This window comes from Pinus tabuliformis, chromosome X, assembly GCF_031772625.1.
Source record: "Pinus tabuliformis cultivar Carrire ecotype Pingquan chromosome X, CPIR1, whole genome shotgun sequence".
In the NCBI taxonomy this organism is placed as follows: domain Eukaryota; kingdom Viridiplantae; phylum Streptophyta; class Pinopsida; order Pinales; family Pinaceae; genus Pinus; species Pinus tabuliformis.
In genome coordinates this window covers 1,344,765,963-1,344,783,595 of record NC_142308.1, presented here as the reverse complement: position 1 = coordinate 1,344,783,595, position 17,633 = coordinate 1,344,765,963, and the positions used below count along the sequence as shown (strand labels likewise).

Genomic DNA, 17,633 nt, shown 5'->3' with positions numbered 1-17,633 from the left:
CAAGCAGATATTCAGATCACCTAGTCGCAAGCGAGGAGGGAAGGCAGGTAGGCAACGGTTGTCAATAAGGAAGGCAGGCAAGCAAGAATGCAATAGCTGGGTATGAGTTAGTTCATTCTACACTGTAACCTAAAATAATCAAAAGGAGTGGGAGTAAATATTTTTCTGAGAGTAAATTATAAAGCAATTTAATATACCAAAATAAAGAATGGAAGAGCGGAAACTACGAGAAGAGTAGAACAGAGCCAACTGGACACAGCCTTATTTCATTCACAAAAAACAAGAAAGAAAAATAAGGCACTTGAGACCAAGATATTTTAATATCAGGCCTAACTAGAATACATGACAAAGCCGCACCCAATGTGATGAGTTAATTCTTCCCAAGCTCACTTGGGCGATGGTGTGACAATCGGATCCACTGGGGGGTATAGGAAACAAGATGGACAGCTATGTTCAAAACCTCTGCAACATGGATAAAGTTATAAACAAACACTGACACTTTGACAGTTTTCAATATGTCCTAGACAGACAACAAAAAATCTAGAGATGTCCTCCCCTCAAGGGAACGCCTTTGGCAATATTAGCAAATCACTCATTCTTTCACAACTCACGAACATGACAACCAACATGCATCTTACAAATGAATTTATTATGACACAATAAATACCATTTTAAAACAAAGTATAATAGAAACAGAGATTGCATAAACAGTGGAAATTTGTTAGCTGATAACCCTATGATAAATGAATGGCGAAAATGAAATACTATAGAATGTACTTATACGTTAACCTTAAATAGTTAAAAATCATCATTAAAACTTAAATTCAAAGGGCTATTTGATATTAAAATATGAAAGAATGCAAAGCAATAACCTTAATATCCATAAATTTTAAGAGCTGACAATGGTACCTTTAAGCAAAAGTACAACTCTCTAGGTGAAAATCCAGATGAGTCCTGCCCACTGGTATGATATTGAAATAAGAAATTCCAAGGATCCAAAGGAAATATGTTAAGTTCCAAAGATCCAAAGCGAATAGATACATGCACCATGCTGAGGCATCATGAAAAGTGAAAAAGAAAGGGTCAGATTCTTAATGTAAAAGATTGTAACAATGAAGAGATTGTAATAGCATAAACGGAAACACTTCTTTCAGAGACATTCCAAGGTCCAAAAGCAAGCCTTTTAGCATAACTTTTATGAGAACCAGAGAATACCTAGCTCCCAAAGTGAATGAGGCTGAGGTTCCAGATCAGCTGATACATGTCCCTACGGTGTTGGGCTATATGGCATGCAATAGCTGTGCGGTCTTCGGGGGAAAGCATAATTATAACCCCTAGCTCACCATGGACCCCAACTTATAACCAGAAACATAGACATGCTATTTTTCTCTTAAAAAAAGGGTCAGGAAAATCATTTGGTATGCGTTTCCATTGCTGCATTTTCCACCTGACCTTTAAAAGTGTGCGCAAAGTTTGTTACCAAAAACCGTTCTATTACCACTCAACATCTTTCCCACACCACTTCTGCACATGTTTCATGCGGGGGAAAAATGATAAGTGCACCATGATCCTGATAAACCTTCCAGCTTCATACTCAGGCATTATAAATATAAGCTCCACAGTTATGAGAGGCATGATGCATAAGTCTCGGTCACAAAGTTTATATTGTATAACCATCCTCCTTAAAAGAATGCATCTTTGATGTAAAGACTCAAGTTCAAAAAGCCTCAACTGAACATTGAGACAACTACAGCAATACCGCTTGAATACACGGCTGTCTCTAAGTACTATAGTGTTTGTCTTCAGATGTTGAAAAGTCAGATATGTACTCTTTCGAAGCAGGCAGACAGCTCTGTATTTGCTTCATCATTTCCGTCAGCTCCGAAAGCTGCTCGACTCTCCTGGATTCTTTAAAAAACCTCTGCAGGACAGTGACAGATTGTCTGTAAGGATGGAGACCTTTTTCTAATATCTCCTTGAAACAAGAATATGCCTCGTGCAATTTTCCACTATAACAAAGTTCAGTTATTAACATATTCGAAACATGACCATGAGGGCAGGAGCCCTTTTTTATCACATAATTCCACAGTTTAATAGCCATGTCATGTAGACCAGAACTGCAAAAGAACTTCATCAACATCACAGCAGTCGAAACTCGCGGCACCCAATCCTGCGAAATCATTCTGACAAAAAGCTCACAAACTTCTTCCTCATTCTGAAGCTCCTGAAATGCATACAAAATTGTATGATAAGTCATATTATCGCAACCCACACCTTTCTCCTCCATCTCTTTCATCAATATCAACCCGTCCTTCACACGGCCTGATTTGCAAAAACAACTGATCAAGGCATTGTAAGCCGTAGTATCAGGCCCGTGACCGTTTATGATCATTTCATCAAACAGTTTCCTGGCACGATCAATATCGCGGACAATACCCAGCCCATGTATCAAAGTAGTATAAGTCCGAATGTCAGGACAGCAGTGATTCTTTTTCATCACTTCCAAAAGTTCCAATGCATCATGAACTCTACTACCCTTGCACAACGCATCTATGAGAATGTTATAGGTAACAATATTGGGACTAAAGCCTCTTCTGATCATTTCTCTGAAAAATATCTCTGTTGCCACTGCATTGCCAGATTCTTTAAACCCCAAAAGCAAAATATTAAACGTCTGGGCATTGGGAGCAAACCTCTGGTGCATCTTATTGAATACAGCCCGGGCTTCCTTCACGTGTCTCTGAGTGCAAAATGCCTGAAGGAGGACATTAAATGTGTCCGTGTTCAATTTCCCCACAAACTTCTCCATTTTTTCGAATGCCTCTAGGGTTTCATCGAACGACCTTCTCCGTGCATACTTCGATAAAACGACGCTAAGGGCCTTGAGGGTTATTTTATTTTGTTGGTGCATTTCGTCGAGCAGTTCCCAGACCTCGTTGAAATCCCGCATTCGGGCTAAGATGTGAAGCATTTTTTCATAGGCCTGGGAAGTGTGTTGATAATCGGGATTTTGCCGGGCGATCCAATGGAAGAATTGCAGGGCCTTCGAACCGTTGACGTGGCCGGAGAAAAGCCTCCCCAGCACATTTTCTACTAAAGAGTCCGACAGTGTGAGATTGCTGTGGTGCAGAGTGGATTCGATCGCGAAGTGTGGGAATGGATGGTCATTTATTAATTTGCAAATTCTGTCGATTTCAGGAGATTGGGAATTGATTTGAGAATGGGAACTTAGAAAATTGCAGCGAGTGAAGAAGCGGGGAATACATTTCCACCATGCATTCGAAACCAGTTGCTTCCCGGTCATCATCCTCGCTAATTATACCTTGGAGTTACAGGTTATTTTTTCTTTTTGCAGTCTGCCCTCTGTATACTCTGCTTCACTTTTAATTCTGAATGTATTTCGTTGAACCTCTGGCCATTGTTTACACGTTTTTTTCTTGTGGTTCACGGACATCCTGGTTAATAGGTGGCTACCTTTTTCTACTAAACAAATCTAGATTGATGAATCAGAAAGGAACTTAGCCATGCGGACCACTAGCGAAGCTTGATGATTGACCCCAGAGGAAGTCTAACCTGCCGCCAGATTCCAAGAGAGGGAGTCATCTAACCTGCCGCCAGATTCCAAGAGAGGGAGTCATCTAACCTGCCGTCAGATTCCAAGAGCTTCGGGGAGAATAAACTTGTGACCTCCCAATAGCCAGGCCCAGCAGTAATTTTGACCCAACTAACCTATATTGATTAAACGTTATTATAACCCACTAAGCTAACCATGGGGAGGCTTAATGATGTTAGACGTTACAAAGACAAGCTTTAATATTGAATGGTTAAAAGTGTATTTGGTTAAACTTAAACTTCCATCAGACTAAAGTTCATTTAAATTAACTAATATATATTTACGCCGTAATATATATATTATATGAAGGCTTTCTCTCTCAGAACTCCCCTCCGGTGCCACTGTGTATCGCTTTGAGTCGTCGATTTTATGTGTTAAGACAATTAAGAGATTTGTCGCCTTTGCAGGATTACGGAAAATGTGTTGGAAGTTGGTGACACTGGCCGACCTCAATCAGCACAAGAACTAAACTCTTCTCCTCTGTCAAAGCCATGCACGGCTTTTGTAAAACTCTGAACCAGCTCGCTGAGTTACAGGACAACTAATGCTTCAAGGCTCTTCTCGAGGAGGGCTTGTGGACCAAGGTCCCACAGGAGGAGCTTCATCCTCAATAGCAAAGCGAGGATATTGGTATTTTCAGAGCATTGAAGCAAATTTGAGGGTTTCTGAATTTTTTTGTTTTTTCCTCCTATTTCAAAATCAGGATTGGTTTTTTATTTGAATTAATGAAATCTAAAATCAGGATTGGTTTTTATTTGAATTAATGAAATCTTTATAATTGTAGCTAGGTAAACATAACAATAGAGTTAGGGTTCGTTTCTTGTGTATATGAATGGCATTTGAGTAGTGACGCAAGAAATTGTAGTCATGTTTATTATAATTTGTGGGTGATGGCATTTCCAGCCTCACCGCCGCTGCCCTAGGCGCCTCCGCAGTTTTGACAGAGATGGCGTCGACTACAGTGTCTGCTTTGCTGTGATACACACTATGTATATTGCAGGTGATTGCCACATATGCCAGTTGGAGTGGAGGTGGCCACTGGACAGTTAAAATGTCATTTGCATTAGTCGAGCAAGAAGATCCCCACTTATAATAACACAAGAAAGGTGGGATTGCATTTGATTGAGTTTGTTTCCTCTGTGACCAGTTTGGCAATGTAGCCCACTGTCGCAGCGAGCGTCTTTCGTTCTATTGATTTCTTAATTCAAAGTGCAATATTAATCACTTGGAAGGTTCCGCCAGTTCCGCCTTCACTATATGCTTGCATATTTTAAATGCACAATTTATATTATGTACCAGAAGTGCAACAGAGGTATTTATTTCTGCTGACCAGAAGTAGAATAGCAATCGAGGATTGATTTATTTGCTTCATTTTGAGGTTAGTTTGTTTGTTTCTTTCTGAGGGTTTGCCCAGTTCATTGAGGATATGAGTCGAAAGCTGGAAACATTACTAGGAAAGAAATTCAAATCTTCAAAATGGTATTTATCTCTCTTTTTTTTAACTCAATGTTGTGTTTTTCAGGTTTTAGAGATGGAAAGGGCTCAGTTTTTATGGATGTGATGAATGGCAATTATGGGTGATCGGTTCTGATTTTGAATCCCATCGGATCGGTTCATTTAGGTCAATTACGGTGTTGGGTTACTTACGTGTATTTCCTTTTTTATTTTGTTCCATTGAGCTTGGTGTTTTGGATTGATATACAACAAGACCATGTTGAAGATGACCATCTCTCGGACCAAAATACTAAAAAATAAGAGGGAACTGCAGTGTAGGAAATTCATAAAAGATGTTTCTCAGCTCCTTCAGAACGGCCAGGAAGAGAGTGCTCGATAAAGGGTGTGTTTTTGTTTTTAATTATGAATTTTTTTGTCTCATAATTCCAAAGAAGATGTGCAATTTACGGGCAGACCACGATACTGCAATGTTTACCATTTTTTATTTTTAACGTTGTTTTTAAAATTAACCCCAAAAGAGAAAATCTATTGGATTCATGAGAAGTGAATATATATATTTTGGTTCTAAATAGGACTGATAGGACTGATCTGACGCGTTCCCTCTGGGAAGAACTCCCCTGAGGTGCCACTGTGTATCGTTTTGAGTCGTCGATCCTATGTGTTAGACGATTAAAAGATTTGTCGCCTTTGGATGATCATAGGCGATGGAAAATGTGTTGGAAGTTGGTTACAATCGCCGACCTCAATCAGCACAAGAACTAAACTCATCCCCAAGAACTGAACTTTGTTTTCTCCTGTGTCAAAGCCATGCCCGCCTTTTGTAAAACTCTGAACCAGCTCGTTTAGTTACGGGACAACTGAATGCTTCAAGGCTCATCTCGAGGAGGGCTTGTGGACCAAGGTCCCACAGGAGGAGCTTCATCCTCAATAGCAAAGCGAGGATATTGGTATTTTCAAAGCATTGAAGCAAAATTGAGGGTTTCTATGCTTCTGGTTTTTTTTGTTTTTTCCTCCTATTTCAAAATCAGGATTGGTTTTCGTTTGAATTAATGAAATCTTCATAATTGTAGCTAGGTTAACACAACAGTAGAGTTATGGTTCGTTTCTTTTGTATATGAATGGTGTTTGAGTAGTGACCATATTGAAAATGCAAGAAATTGTAGTCGTGTTTATTATAATTTTTGGGCGATGGCATTTCCAGCCTCACCGTTGCCGCCCTAGGCGCCTCCGCTGTTTTGACGGACATGGCATCGGCTACAGTCTCTGCTTTGTTATGATACACACTAAGCACATTAGAAATGTATATTGCAGGTGATTGGCACATATGCCAGTTGGAGTGGAGGTGGCCACTCGATAGTTAAAATGACATCTGCATTAGTCAAGCAAGAAGAATCCCTACTTATAATAACACAAGAGAGGTGGGATTGAATTTGATTGGGTTGTTTCCTCTGTGACCAGTTTGGCAATGTAACCCACTGCCGTAGTGAGCGTGTTTCATTCTATTGATTTCTTAATTCAAAGTGCAATCTTAATCACTTGGAAGGGTCCGCCGGTTCTGCCTTCACTATATGCTTGCAGATTTTAAATGCACAATTTATATTTCTGTACCAGAAGTGCAACAGAATTATTTATTTTTGTTGATCAGAAGTAGAATAGCAATCGAGGATTGATTTATTTGCATCATTTTGTGGTTAGTTTGTTTGTTTCTGAGGGTCTCCTCAGTTCATTGAGGATATGGGTCGAAAGCTGGAAACATTACACATTACTAGGAAATAAATTCAAATATTCAAAATGGTATTTTTCTTTTTTAACAGTATTGTGTTTTTCAGGTTTTAGAGATGGAAAGGGCTCAGTTTTTATCGATGTGATGAAGGGCAATTATTAGTGATTGGTTCTAATTTTGAATCCCATCAGATCGGTTCATTTAAGTCAATTACGGTGTTGGGTTACTTGCTTGTATTTCCTGTTTTATTTTGTTCCATTGATTTCGGTGTTTTGGATTGATATGCAGCAATACCCTGTTGAAGATGACCATCTCTCGGACCAAATACTGAAGAATAAGAAGGAACTGCAGTATAGGAAATTTAGAAAAGATGTTTCTCAGCTCCTTCAAAACGACTAGGAAGAGGGTGCGCTATAAAGGGGGTGTTTTTGTTTTTAACTATGGATTTTTTTTTTTGTCTCATAATCATAATTCCAAGAAAATGTGCAATTTACTGGCAGACTGCAATACCGCAATGTTTACCATTTTTAATTTTTAATGTTGCTTTAAGATCAACCCCATTAAAAAAAAAAAATCTTAATCTTAATCTCAATTAAAAGTAAAAAAAATTATTATTATATAGTGTACAAATCTAGCTGTTGTGTTTACCAAAAAAAATCCTAACATGAATTAAAATTCAATTAAAAAAATAATTAAACTTATTATATATAGGGTATAAATCTAGATGTTGTGTTTACCCAAAAAAAAATTAAAGCAGTGATGAGACAAAATGGATTTATCATTCTGACAACAATATTGAAGCTTATTAAAAAACTAAACTTTTGCTTTATGTGATAGCTTGCTACCCTTGAAATAGAAGAAAATAGATATTGGAAAAAGAGGCTTGGTGAGCAAATGGGCATGTAGTATATATAGAGCCTCTCAACCTTCGTTACGCTGGTTGTCTTTTGTTTTGTTTGCATTATCAACAAAGTATTGTTTTATGTTCTTATGTAGAATGATATTGCATTAATGATTTTAAATCTTAATCTTTAAAGTATTGCTTATTAATGATGATTTTATGTTCAGTTTTGAGACTAACGTAGTACGAGATTGTATTAATGACTTGAAGATTTACTTGTTAGATATGTTTTTATTGACATTTTACAACTTATAGTTAGAATCTTCATTTTCTCGCTAGGGGAAGTATCTGGCCAAGGAAGTAACAATAGAAGGATAGTATATCAAAATGAAATATTAAATAATTTACAGACAATATAGTCAAATCTTTCTTAAGGATAAGTGATGATAAGTGATGACATGAAATCTCACAATTTGAGCCAAAAAGACAATTTGGAAAAAACTAATTGATTGAACTGGTGAAAATGGGCACCCACCTTGGGAATGACTGCATACACATCAATGCCTTCAAGATGGTTGATAATAATCCCTAGTCAAGGATTTTTAGGGTTGTTGGTTATGTCATCATACATAAATATAATAATATTCTCATCTTTCAAGACGCCTCTTTTAATGATTTGGCAAACATGTGATTCAACACCTAGCAGAATTATGCTAAAGTTCTGAGTACCATAAATTGAATGCATCAAGAGTTTGTAGTATTCCTATAATCACAATCTTACCCTACATGTCCATGTAACTTGAAGACCAAATAACAAAGGTATAGAAGTTGGAAGCATAGCTTTGCCATCTTTAGATCTATACACATCTTGCTATCAAAATGGAATCCATATGCATCAACAATCCCATGGAATCCCACAAGGAAAAATAAGAGGAAAAGACACACAAAGAAGTTGAACTAACATCCACATTGAACCCAACCCAAGCACCAGCACTGACATCGTTCTTCACCAAATTAACAGCTCTGCTATCATTAGCTGGGTCATTCAAGACTTTCTTCAGTCCCTTGGAATCCAACAACCTGCTTACAGTTCTACAGGCACAGGCAAACAACTCAGAGCAATGTATTATAATGTTTGCACCACATTTGATATTGCATTCTCTTCGAACCATGTTGTTTAGGTTAATATCTCCTACGATTACTCCTTGAAGAGGACGGCGATGGAAATAAGGCAAAGGGTTTCAGGAAATGGTTTCTTTGCAGCCGACGCTCTGCAATCCAAGGAGGGGAGGTGTCACGCCCCCAACCTTGCGGTAGTCTTTCAACCACACTTGGCGAGGTGCGGCACCACCGAACACTTCTTTTCACCAATACTTATGTTCGTGGACTACGCCTAATTCACTTTTCCCTACTTAGTTTGTGTTTCTCAACCAAGTATTACTTCTTTATCCTTTATACCAATGAACACCCATACACATTCATTATCAACAGAAATTATAAATAATTACACAATTGCACAGTATAAAGGGAGGGGCAACTCCCTGAACAATGAGTCTGCCCGAACAATATATTATAACAATTTACAACGCTTTACAAGTATACTTGGAAACTCCAAGTTTCATACTTAGCCAATTTTACAATGTTCGACTTTCACCAAAGTCTCACCGTGCACACTTGCACGACGGGCGGGCGCTCACCCGAGCCACCCAAGAACCCGTGCCAAGTCGTTGCACAAAACGGGCGCTCCTCCGTTTCACCGTCGGGCACCTTCACACAAACCGGGCGCCACACCCGTGCATGCCTCAACCGTCTGTCGGGCGCCACACACCCGTGCACGCCCTCACCCAACCGTCGGGCGCTCCTGCCCGCACCTTCACCCACAACCACGCTTCACCGTGCACACCTGCCCAAGAATGGGCGCATACTAAATCTGCGCCTTCCCTTAGACTTGCGCACTAGAACTGCGCACTACCTTGTTGAGCGAATGTGTTTGAGCGATGAGTTGATGTCAAATGAGAGCAAACGCTCCACAATATATATCCAAGCATAGGGCGAAGTCTGGCTGCCCAGCCGACTTGCCCAACGCCCCAAACGCCATCGCAAACTTGCCAAAACACACCGTCGGCTCCATGCGATGTAGGTCGGCCTCCATATGTTATCACACATGCTCCACGCCATATAAATATCAGCTCACCCTCTCACATATGCACATAACACATCGCACACTTCAAAAGAGCTCGCACTTCGTCGTTCCAACCGGTCGTTCGGCGTTCACCCATGGTCGCACATCAACCGAACGCGGTCGCACTTCGGGCGGAACCGCAGGTCATCACATCCTCCTCCACCTGAAGTCGTTGTCGTCCGAGACAACATACCATCCTGGTAGCCCTCCACCAAGATCATATCCGAACAGTCTTATCCATGATATCAACTCCTCCACATACTGCAAACATCTCTACAACATATGTAGAACTCCACCTCCACCATGTGTCGTCCCTCCATGTAGTCTGCCTGCCAAGATACTTCACCTGATTCTGCCACACTTCTACACACGGGTACCCCTCATGACTCAAGCTAGTTGGGTAGCTAATCCAACCATACACCCAAATCACAAGAATGCACATCCTTATGCCATCATCAGTCTTTCCCTGACTTCTACTACATCTCGGACTCATCAAAGTCTGCTCTCAATCCCATGCTCAGGTCCATGGAAACTCCATCCCATCTGCAACATTTTCAAGCCCATGGTCTTGTTGCACAAGGGTGTACAACCTCTCCATCAGCGCATATATCTCCATGTCACAACAGCATCTGCACAACATTTCTGCCTCGCACTCCATAGAATGTCCATGAGTGACACCTCTATCCATGCTCTTGCATCATGTCCCTGCATAACTGTCATGCTCCATGTCTCCAATCTGATGTCCATGACTCTAGTTGTCCATGATGTCCACTCATGTAGACTCCATCCCAACATTTGGTCATCTGCATCCAAGTCTGCAATTTGTCATAAAGAAGCCTCCTCCCAAGGCCCCTTGCTAATATGGTGTAGCCCCTTCCAAACAAGGTCCCTACACCAACCCATCTCCAAGGTTGTCTATAGAGAAAGGAGGGCTAGGAAGTTTCCTCCCTGACTCTCATCCACCCATGTATCAGATTGATGTTGTGTCCTCAAGTATCTGTGCACAACCTCAATCTCCTCACATGTACACCCAAGCTCACCTAGCTTGTCCTTCGTCAACTGAAAGTCATATATGCCCATAGCATACCTGCAAAAATCCACTATACCAGCAAGATCTCTACCTTCGTAATCCTCTTCAACCACTGCCTCTGAAGTAGTACTCGGACTCCATTCATTTGCTATTCCATTGTGAAGATCATCAGTAGAAGATGTCTCTGTCAAGTGCTCCAAGGTTCGTGAGATTGCCCTCTCACTTACTTCATTCTTTCTCACTCTTGCAACGAAGTCAATCAACTTCCCTTCCTTCGTTGTTTGAGTCATACTCCCAAGTCCTCTTTGCTCCACATGCTCATGCTTCACATTCGGATCTTTGGGATACAAAGTCATAGAATTCATCCTCGGTCTATACCCCAAGCAACTCCTTCTATTCATTGGTACCATCATGGTTCTTCCCTCAGCTGTGATCAAGAGAATGTCCCGGTCCACCATCTGTATGGCTTGTGCAAGCTTCATGAAGTCTTGGCCCAGCACCATAGAATGATCATCCATGTCCACGATCCTCAAGTCCAACTTCCCAAACCACGATCAATCTCTCACCTGAGTGTTCTCCATCACACCAATAACAGCTTTCATGGTAGAGTTGAATGCTTTGAAAGCACTCTATTCCCTCTCCATCTTTGCTTTCTTCCCAAAAGACTTTGTTGCCTTCTTGCTCAAGAAGCTATGAGTAGCTCCCGTATCCACCAAAGCTGCAAATCTCTTCCCCTTTACGGTCACCTGCACAAAACTTAGCTTCAAGGCATCACCTCCTCCTATCCGCTTTATCTTGTGTCTCACATCAGCAACCTTCTTCAAGAATTCGGCCTCAAAAGTGTCAACTGGCTTATGCTCCAACTTGACATTCCTCCTAAGGTACTTCACCTCCTTGCTTGGCTCTTCTAAGCAACTCGATCCTAGTCTAGCTTGGTTCCCATCAAGCTTGTCCTCCATCGCATTCTGCTCAAGTGCACCAACCAAGTATCCATTGACTACCTTCATAGAACTAAGCTTCCGAACATCCTTTGGGTTGTCTCGGTAGTGAGTTCCCATCCTGTCAATGTAGTCGAGCTCTTCCTGCTTAATTACAACGATCTTCTTACCAAGAAGCTTCTTCTTTATCTCCTCCTCAACTTGCTTGATTTCGGCTTCCACCATGGCACTTTTCTTCCTTAACCGGGCTCTTACATCCAAGAGCTCTTGAAGACGAAGACCACTTCGTCGGATCTCCTCATCAAGTTCCTTGAGTTCAACATCTATCGTGCTTCCGCATTGGCTCTTGAGTTCTTCAAGTTCCCTCCTTAGTTCTGAACCACTTTCCCGAATCTTCATGTTCTCAGCCTTCATCGAAACCCAGTTAGAACTCCATCGACCCATCTGTTCCAACACTTTGTACTGAAAGACTTCACCTGCATCATGGCTAGATTCACCTATCGTAGGTTCATCCACCATCTTTGCCTTTTCAACCTTCTCCATATTCACCAACTGTCAAGCTTCATCAACCCTGAATCAGCGTCAATCACCAGCGCCAACCGAGCTCTGATACCACCTGTCACGCCCCCAACCTTGCGGTAGTCTTTCAACCACACTTGGCGAGGTGCGGCACCACCGAACACTTTCTTTTCACCAATACTTATGTTCGTGGACTATGCCTAATTCACTTTCCCTACTTAGTTTGTGTTTCTCAACCAAGTATTACTTCTTTATCCTTTATACCAATGAACACCCATACACATTCATTATCAACAGTAATTATAAATAAGTACAAAATTGCACAGTATAAAGGGAGGGGCAACTCCCTGAACAATGAGTCTACCCGAACAATATATTATAACAGTTTACAGCACTTTACAAGTATACTTGGAAACTCCAAGTTTCATACTTAGCCAATTTTACAATGTTCGACTTTCACCAAAAGTCTCACCGTGCACACTTGCACGACAGGTGGGCGCTCACCCGAGCCACCCAAGAACCCGTGCCAAGTTGTTGCACAAAACGGGCGCTCCTACCCGCACCTTCACCCACAACCACGCTTCACCGTGCACACCCGCCCAAGAATGGGCGCATACTAAATATGCGCCTTTCCTCTTAGACTTGAGCACTAAAACTACGCACTTCCTTGTTGAGCGAAGATGTATGAGTGATGAGTTGATTGTCAAATGAGAGCAAATGCTCCACAATATATATCCAAGTGTAGGGCAAAGTCTGGCTGCCCAGCCGACTCGCCCAACACCCCAAACGCCATTGCAAACTTGCCAAAACACACCGTCGCCTCCATGCAATGTAGGTCGGCCTCCATATGTTATCACACATGCTCCACGCCATATAAATATCAGCTCGCCCTCTCACATATGTGCATAACACATCGCACACTTCAAAAGAGCTCGCACTTCGTTTTTCGGTCATCGTTCCAACCGGTCATTCGACGTTCACCCATGGTCGCACATCAACCGAACGCGGTCGCACTTCGGGCGGAACCGCAGGTCGTCACAGGAGGTTTTGGGATCCAGAACGAGGTAATCACGCAGGAGGGCAAGCCTATCTCAACCCACGACTAGAGCTACGATCCGAACTTGGTATAAGAAATGGCATCTTTAACGCTGACCTTTTTTTCCACAGGATCGGCGTGGTCAGGGTTCTCAGTTTTTTGCCATTCCAAGATCTCAAAACTGTGAACAGAATAGAACCTGTTTGCAACAGAGCAGGGTTCGAGGGAGGGCCGAAGATAGCCATAACCCAGTACAAATGCCCGGAGATTGGGAAATGGGCGGCGGAAAACAAAACAGAGCCCAGGACGGAAGGGATATGGACTCAAGGCCTATTCCGCAAATCTGCAACTGTTTTGTCTTACTTGGATCTGGCCGAGGGGAAAGATTTGGAACTGTTTGAGAAGCATCTACTATGGGATAAAGGGACAACCATCTAAGATCTGGTGAGGCCTGGTTCCGTGGCGGCAACTTTACCAGTTCCAGTCGAAGAATCATTCGAAGTGGGGAAAAACTCTTGGACGTTTCCTCGGCCCCTCGGACGCACTAGAAGCCCTAGTACTATGTCTAGGCACTTCTTTGACCCCTTTCAGATCCAAATTTCTCATCCTACCGGCAGAACCATCCTGCAATGGGTTAGTTCTTCAGATCTGGTGCTGGATCTCAAACTGGATTTAAAACGGCGGATTAGGATCCCTTCAGGCCTTCAGAGACTTCTCTTTCAAGGTAAACAACTCGAAGACCTTCTTCCCCTCTCTTCTTACAGCATTTCCAGTAACAGCTCTTTGGTGTTAACCCTTTATTTGAGAGGAGGTGCAGCGGAATAGTCATCCTCAGCTCCTTCTTTCTCCTACAAAGATGCAGTACACTCTAAGAACCCCTCACCCCAGGAAGCCCTTAAACCAAAGTCTTTTTTGGTTGACAAGATAGAGGAAGTTCCCTCTGTTGAAATCACTCATGATGGTCTTGCAATCCAACTTCAAGATTTTGCAGAAAGAGCCATCATTTGCAGATTTAACGGACTGTGGCCGCGATCTCAGGATCTCTATGCATGGATCCATGCAAACTGGACTCATCATTGTAAGGTCAGTTTCTGTTCAAAAGGATACTTCATTGTTCTTTTTTAGGACAGTAAGCATTATGAAAAGGCTTTAAAAGAAGGCCCTTGGTTCATGGGAACTGCAGGGCTCTTCCTGACTCCTTGGTTCTCAGATTTCGATCCAGCAACTGCAGTCATTACCAGGACACCTGTACGGATCAGGGTTCCAAACTTACCAGCCCACTTATGACATGATGCAGTCTATAGAGCTATAGGCAACACCTTGGGCAGTTACATTATGGGAGATTACTGGCGGGATTTTAAAGGTCTCTACACATATGCCAGAATATGTGCGGAGTTAGATTTGAGCAAAGGACTTCCAGACCAAATCATTCTCAAGTTAAACGACTTCGTCTGGACCCAGACACTAGATTACGAAAACACTGCATTCTGTTGCCGCCACTACCACCAATCAGGGCATTTGCAGAACACCTGCCCATCTCTCCCGACAAAAAAGAATAAGGATAACCTCTCCAAGCCCAAGCCCAAACGATGGGCTCCTTGCTCTGCACCTCCAGTCGTGGATTCTGATTCCTCCAGCTCTGAAGATGAAGGTAGCGATGCAGAAATGGATCCGACCCCTCATTCCGTGGCCCCTTCCACCGATGGTCTGGCGCAGTCCTCCGATTCAGCAACCGCCCATAAATGTGTCCATATGACCTCCTCCTCTGATTCAGAAAAGGAGGGCCCCCCTGTGGAGAACCCCAATCTTCAAGTTGTTATTGCTCATTCGCCCTAGGATGGTTGGGTCAAAGTTAAAATTCGGAAAGGGAAAAGCTTCGTGTTGAGGCTTCTGCCCATTCTAGGTAGAAGCCAGTCTTGTTGCTTCCAGTCATATGTTGTAGCCTCTTGCTTATTTCTTTCCTTCTCTGGAACCGAGGTTGATAGTCCTATCATTTCCGGTTGCCGGTTTTCTGTCTCTCTTGTTTGTATCATCTTGTACCATATTTTTGCTTAATAGAATTAGTCCAATTCAAAAAAAAAAAAAAAAAAAAGAAGAAGAAGAAAAAAAAAGAGAAAAAAAAGAAAAGAAGAAGATATTGCATTCTCTTCTCTCCCAGTCTATGTGAAGACATGCAACAGTTTCTCCATTGATTAAGGAAGTTATCCCTTGCTTAAAGGAGATCAGGATGAGTTGTACTTTGAGTTGTAATTAGTTAGCTCAGTTAACTGAGTTAAGTCCAGTTAGACTAGTTCAAATAGTTTGTTCAACTAATTGTGAGTTCAGTTAGTTAATGCATGCATGCATGTAACTGCTGCATTTCATATAACTGGATATTCTCTCATAAATAACTCATGCATGTCAGTTCAGTCAGAGACCCAGTTGAGATCAGATAATGGAACAGTGTACTATCAGTTGCAGGAATATTCCATGGAGGATATCTCTTGTATGCAAAAGGAATTCATTCCTTGGAGATTGCGCAGTTACTTTTGAGTTTAATGAGTGTGTGATGAAGCCAATTCACACAGGTGGCAGCATTGGACCCCAAGCGAAACTGCGCAAGGAAATAGGAGGCTTGGAAGGCTGAGGGAAGGCATATGTTGTTTCTATTCAGTCTGTGAGTTGTATTGTTGGATTGTACTAAGAGCAGTGTAGCTTGTGAGCTAATGCTTTGTGTAATCCAGATATATTTCCACTTGTATGATAATACAAAGATCGGGGTTTTTAGCTGAGGCTTTCCCCAGAGTATTCTTCTGTGTTCATGTGTGATTGCTTTCTCATTCTCAGTTATATGTGTTCTATTTGATCTTGCTCAAAATCGATTAAGCTTTCGCAAGTTTGTTGTAGAAGTAGATCTTGTATTTTGCTTTAGTATATTGCATAATTTATTGATCTACAGTGGGAAATTTCTGCAGGCAGCAATGGGGGGAATACAATTTGAATATCACTGGATATGGTGGGGCTGTGATTGTGTCCTCTGGTTATGTGACGACCAATTCTGAGATTTCATCGTACATGATGGTGTGTATCGTTACAATTTTGTTAAACAGAATTAGCCATGGGTAATTGTTGAAATATTCTTTCAAAATCATGTCGAGCCCTCTATGTTGTATCATTTTATATTGAAGTGGGGAGACAAAGGGGATGGTTAGAACAACAAGCCTTTAGTTCTAATCCTTATTTGTCTTCATTCATTCGCAAGTTGCAATGGAATGCACAACAACAAGCCTTTAGTTCTAATCCTTATTTGTCTTCATTCATTCGCAAGTTGCAATGGAATGCACAAAACAAGCAATGAAGTGGAGGAAGAGAATTCATCCTTTTAGAAGTTTTTTCCACACCCTGATCCTTGAGAGTTATTTCCTCTATTTTTTTCTTCTTACAATTAGGAAAGAGGGCTCACTAGATAGAGGAGGGTGAGGAAAGAGATTGATTTGATACTCCTACTGAAATGAGTGAGTTATAGATATTTGGGTCATAACATGTCTTTGTAGTTTTTAAAAGTATGCTAGTGTCTATGTGTATTATGCATGGCTACAAGCATAAATGGGCCAATTGTATGAGAGAATAAGAGAGATTAAATGAAAAGGAAGGCCAACTAGTTATATGGGATCATGTTGAAGAATCTACGACATATGTAGTTAATGAGATTCTTTTTACATGATAACTATTTGTGAGGCATTTTGTATTTAGATTATTAGTACAATCTTTTGCTTATTATCATTGGTGTGTGTATTTCTTACTTCGACAAATAGCTATCAATGTAAAGAGACAAGAGAACAAGATATGGCATTCTGGTAGGGCCAAAACCTCTCCATCTTGGAGAGGAAAACCCGCACAAAATTCTTCTTATAGAGATTCCTATTGACGAACACCATGACCATGACCCTTGACCTATTCAGATACTCCAAGACCAAGACACCAATCCTTCTCTTTGACACTATTGAGTTCATCATCATTGTTGTAATACTGAAGTTGTCTTTACTATGCCACTGAGATCTTCATTAATGTTGTCACATTGTTGTTCCTTCAATGAAATCTTCATCTAGATCATGGTTGTTGCTTCATTACTGATATCTTTACCTTATCTTCTAAAGAATCATGATTATCATCATTTTCACTATGTCGAGATAATGACTGAGTGCATCTGCAAGTATGTTGAGAATATATTTCACAACGAGAATATATCTCACAGTATCTTTTCATCCACGAGCATATCAAGAACATATCTCGTAGTGACTGCATTAAATACTATAA

General features: G+C 41.3%; 1 protein-coding gene across 1 annotated transcript; it reads right to left on the bottom strand.

Annotated features, from left to right (window-relative positions):
* Nucleotides 1–1,335: 1,335 nt before the first annotated feature.
* On the bottom strand, nt 1,336–3,657 carry LOC149145052 (pentatricopeptide repeat-containing protein At3g61360-like). Its single transcript, XM_089449364.1, has one exon. It carries the CDS (start codon nt 3,305–3,307, stop codon nt 1,781–1,783), a length of 1,527 nt encoding a protein of 508 aa, XP_089305490.1. The 5' UTR covers nt 3,308–3,657; the 3' UTR covers nt 1,336–1,780.
* Between the last annotated feature and the right edge of the window lie 13,976 nt (nt 3,658–17,633).

What these genes read in the sequence shown, in the direction of transcription:
- LOC149145052 (XM_089449364.1), bottom strand. Translation starts at nt 3,307, where the DNA reads ATGATGACCGGGAAGCAACTGGTTTCGAATGCATGGTGGAAATGTATT.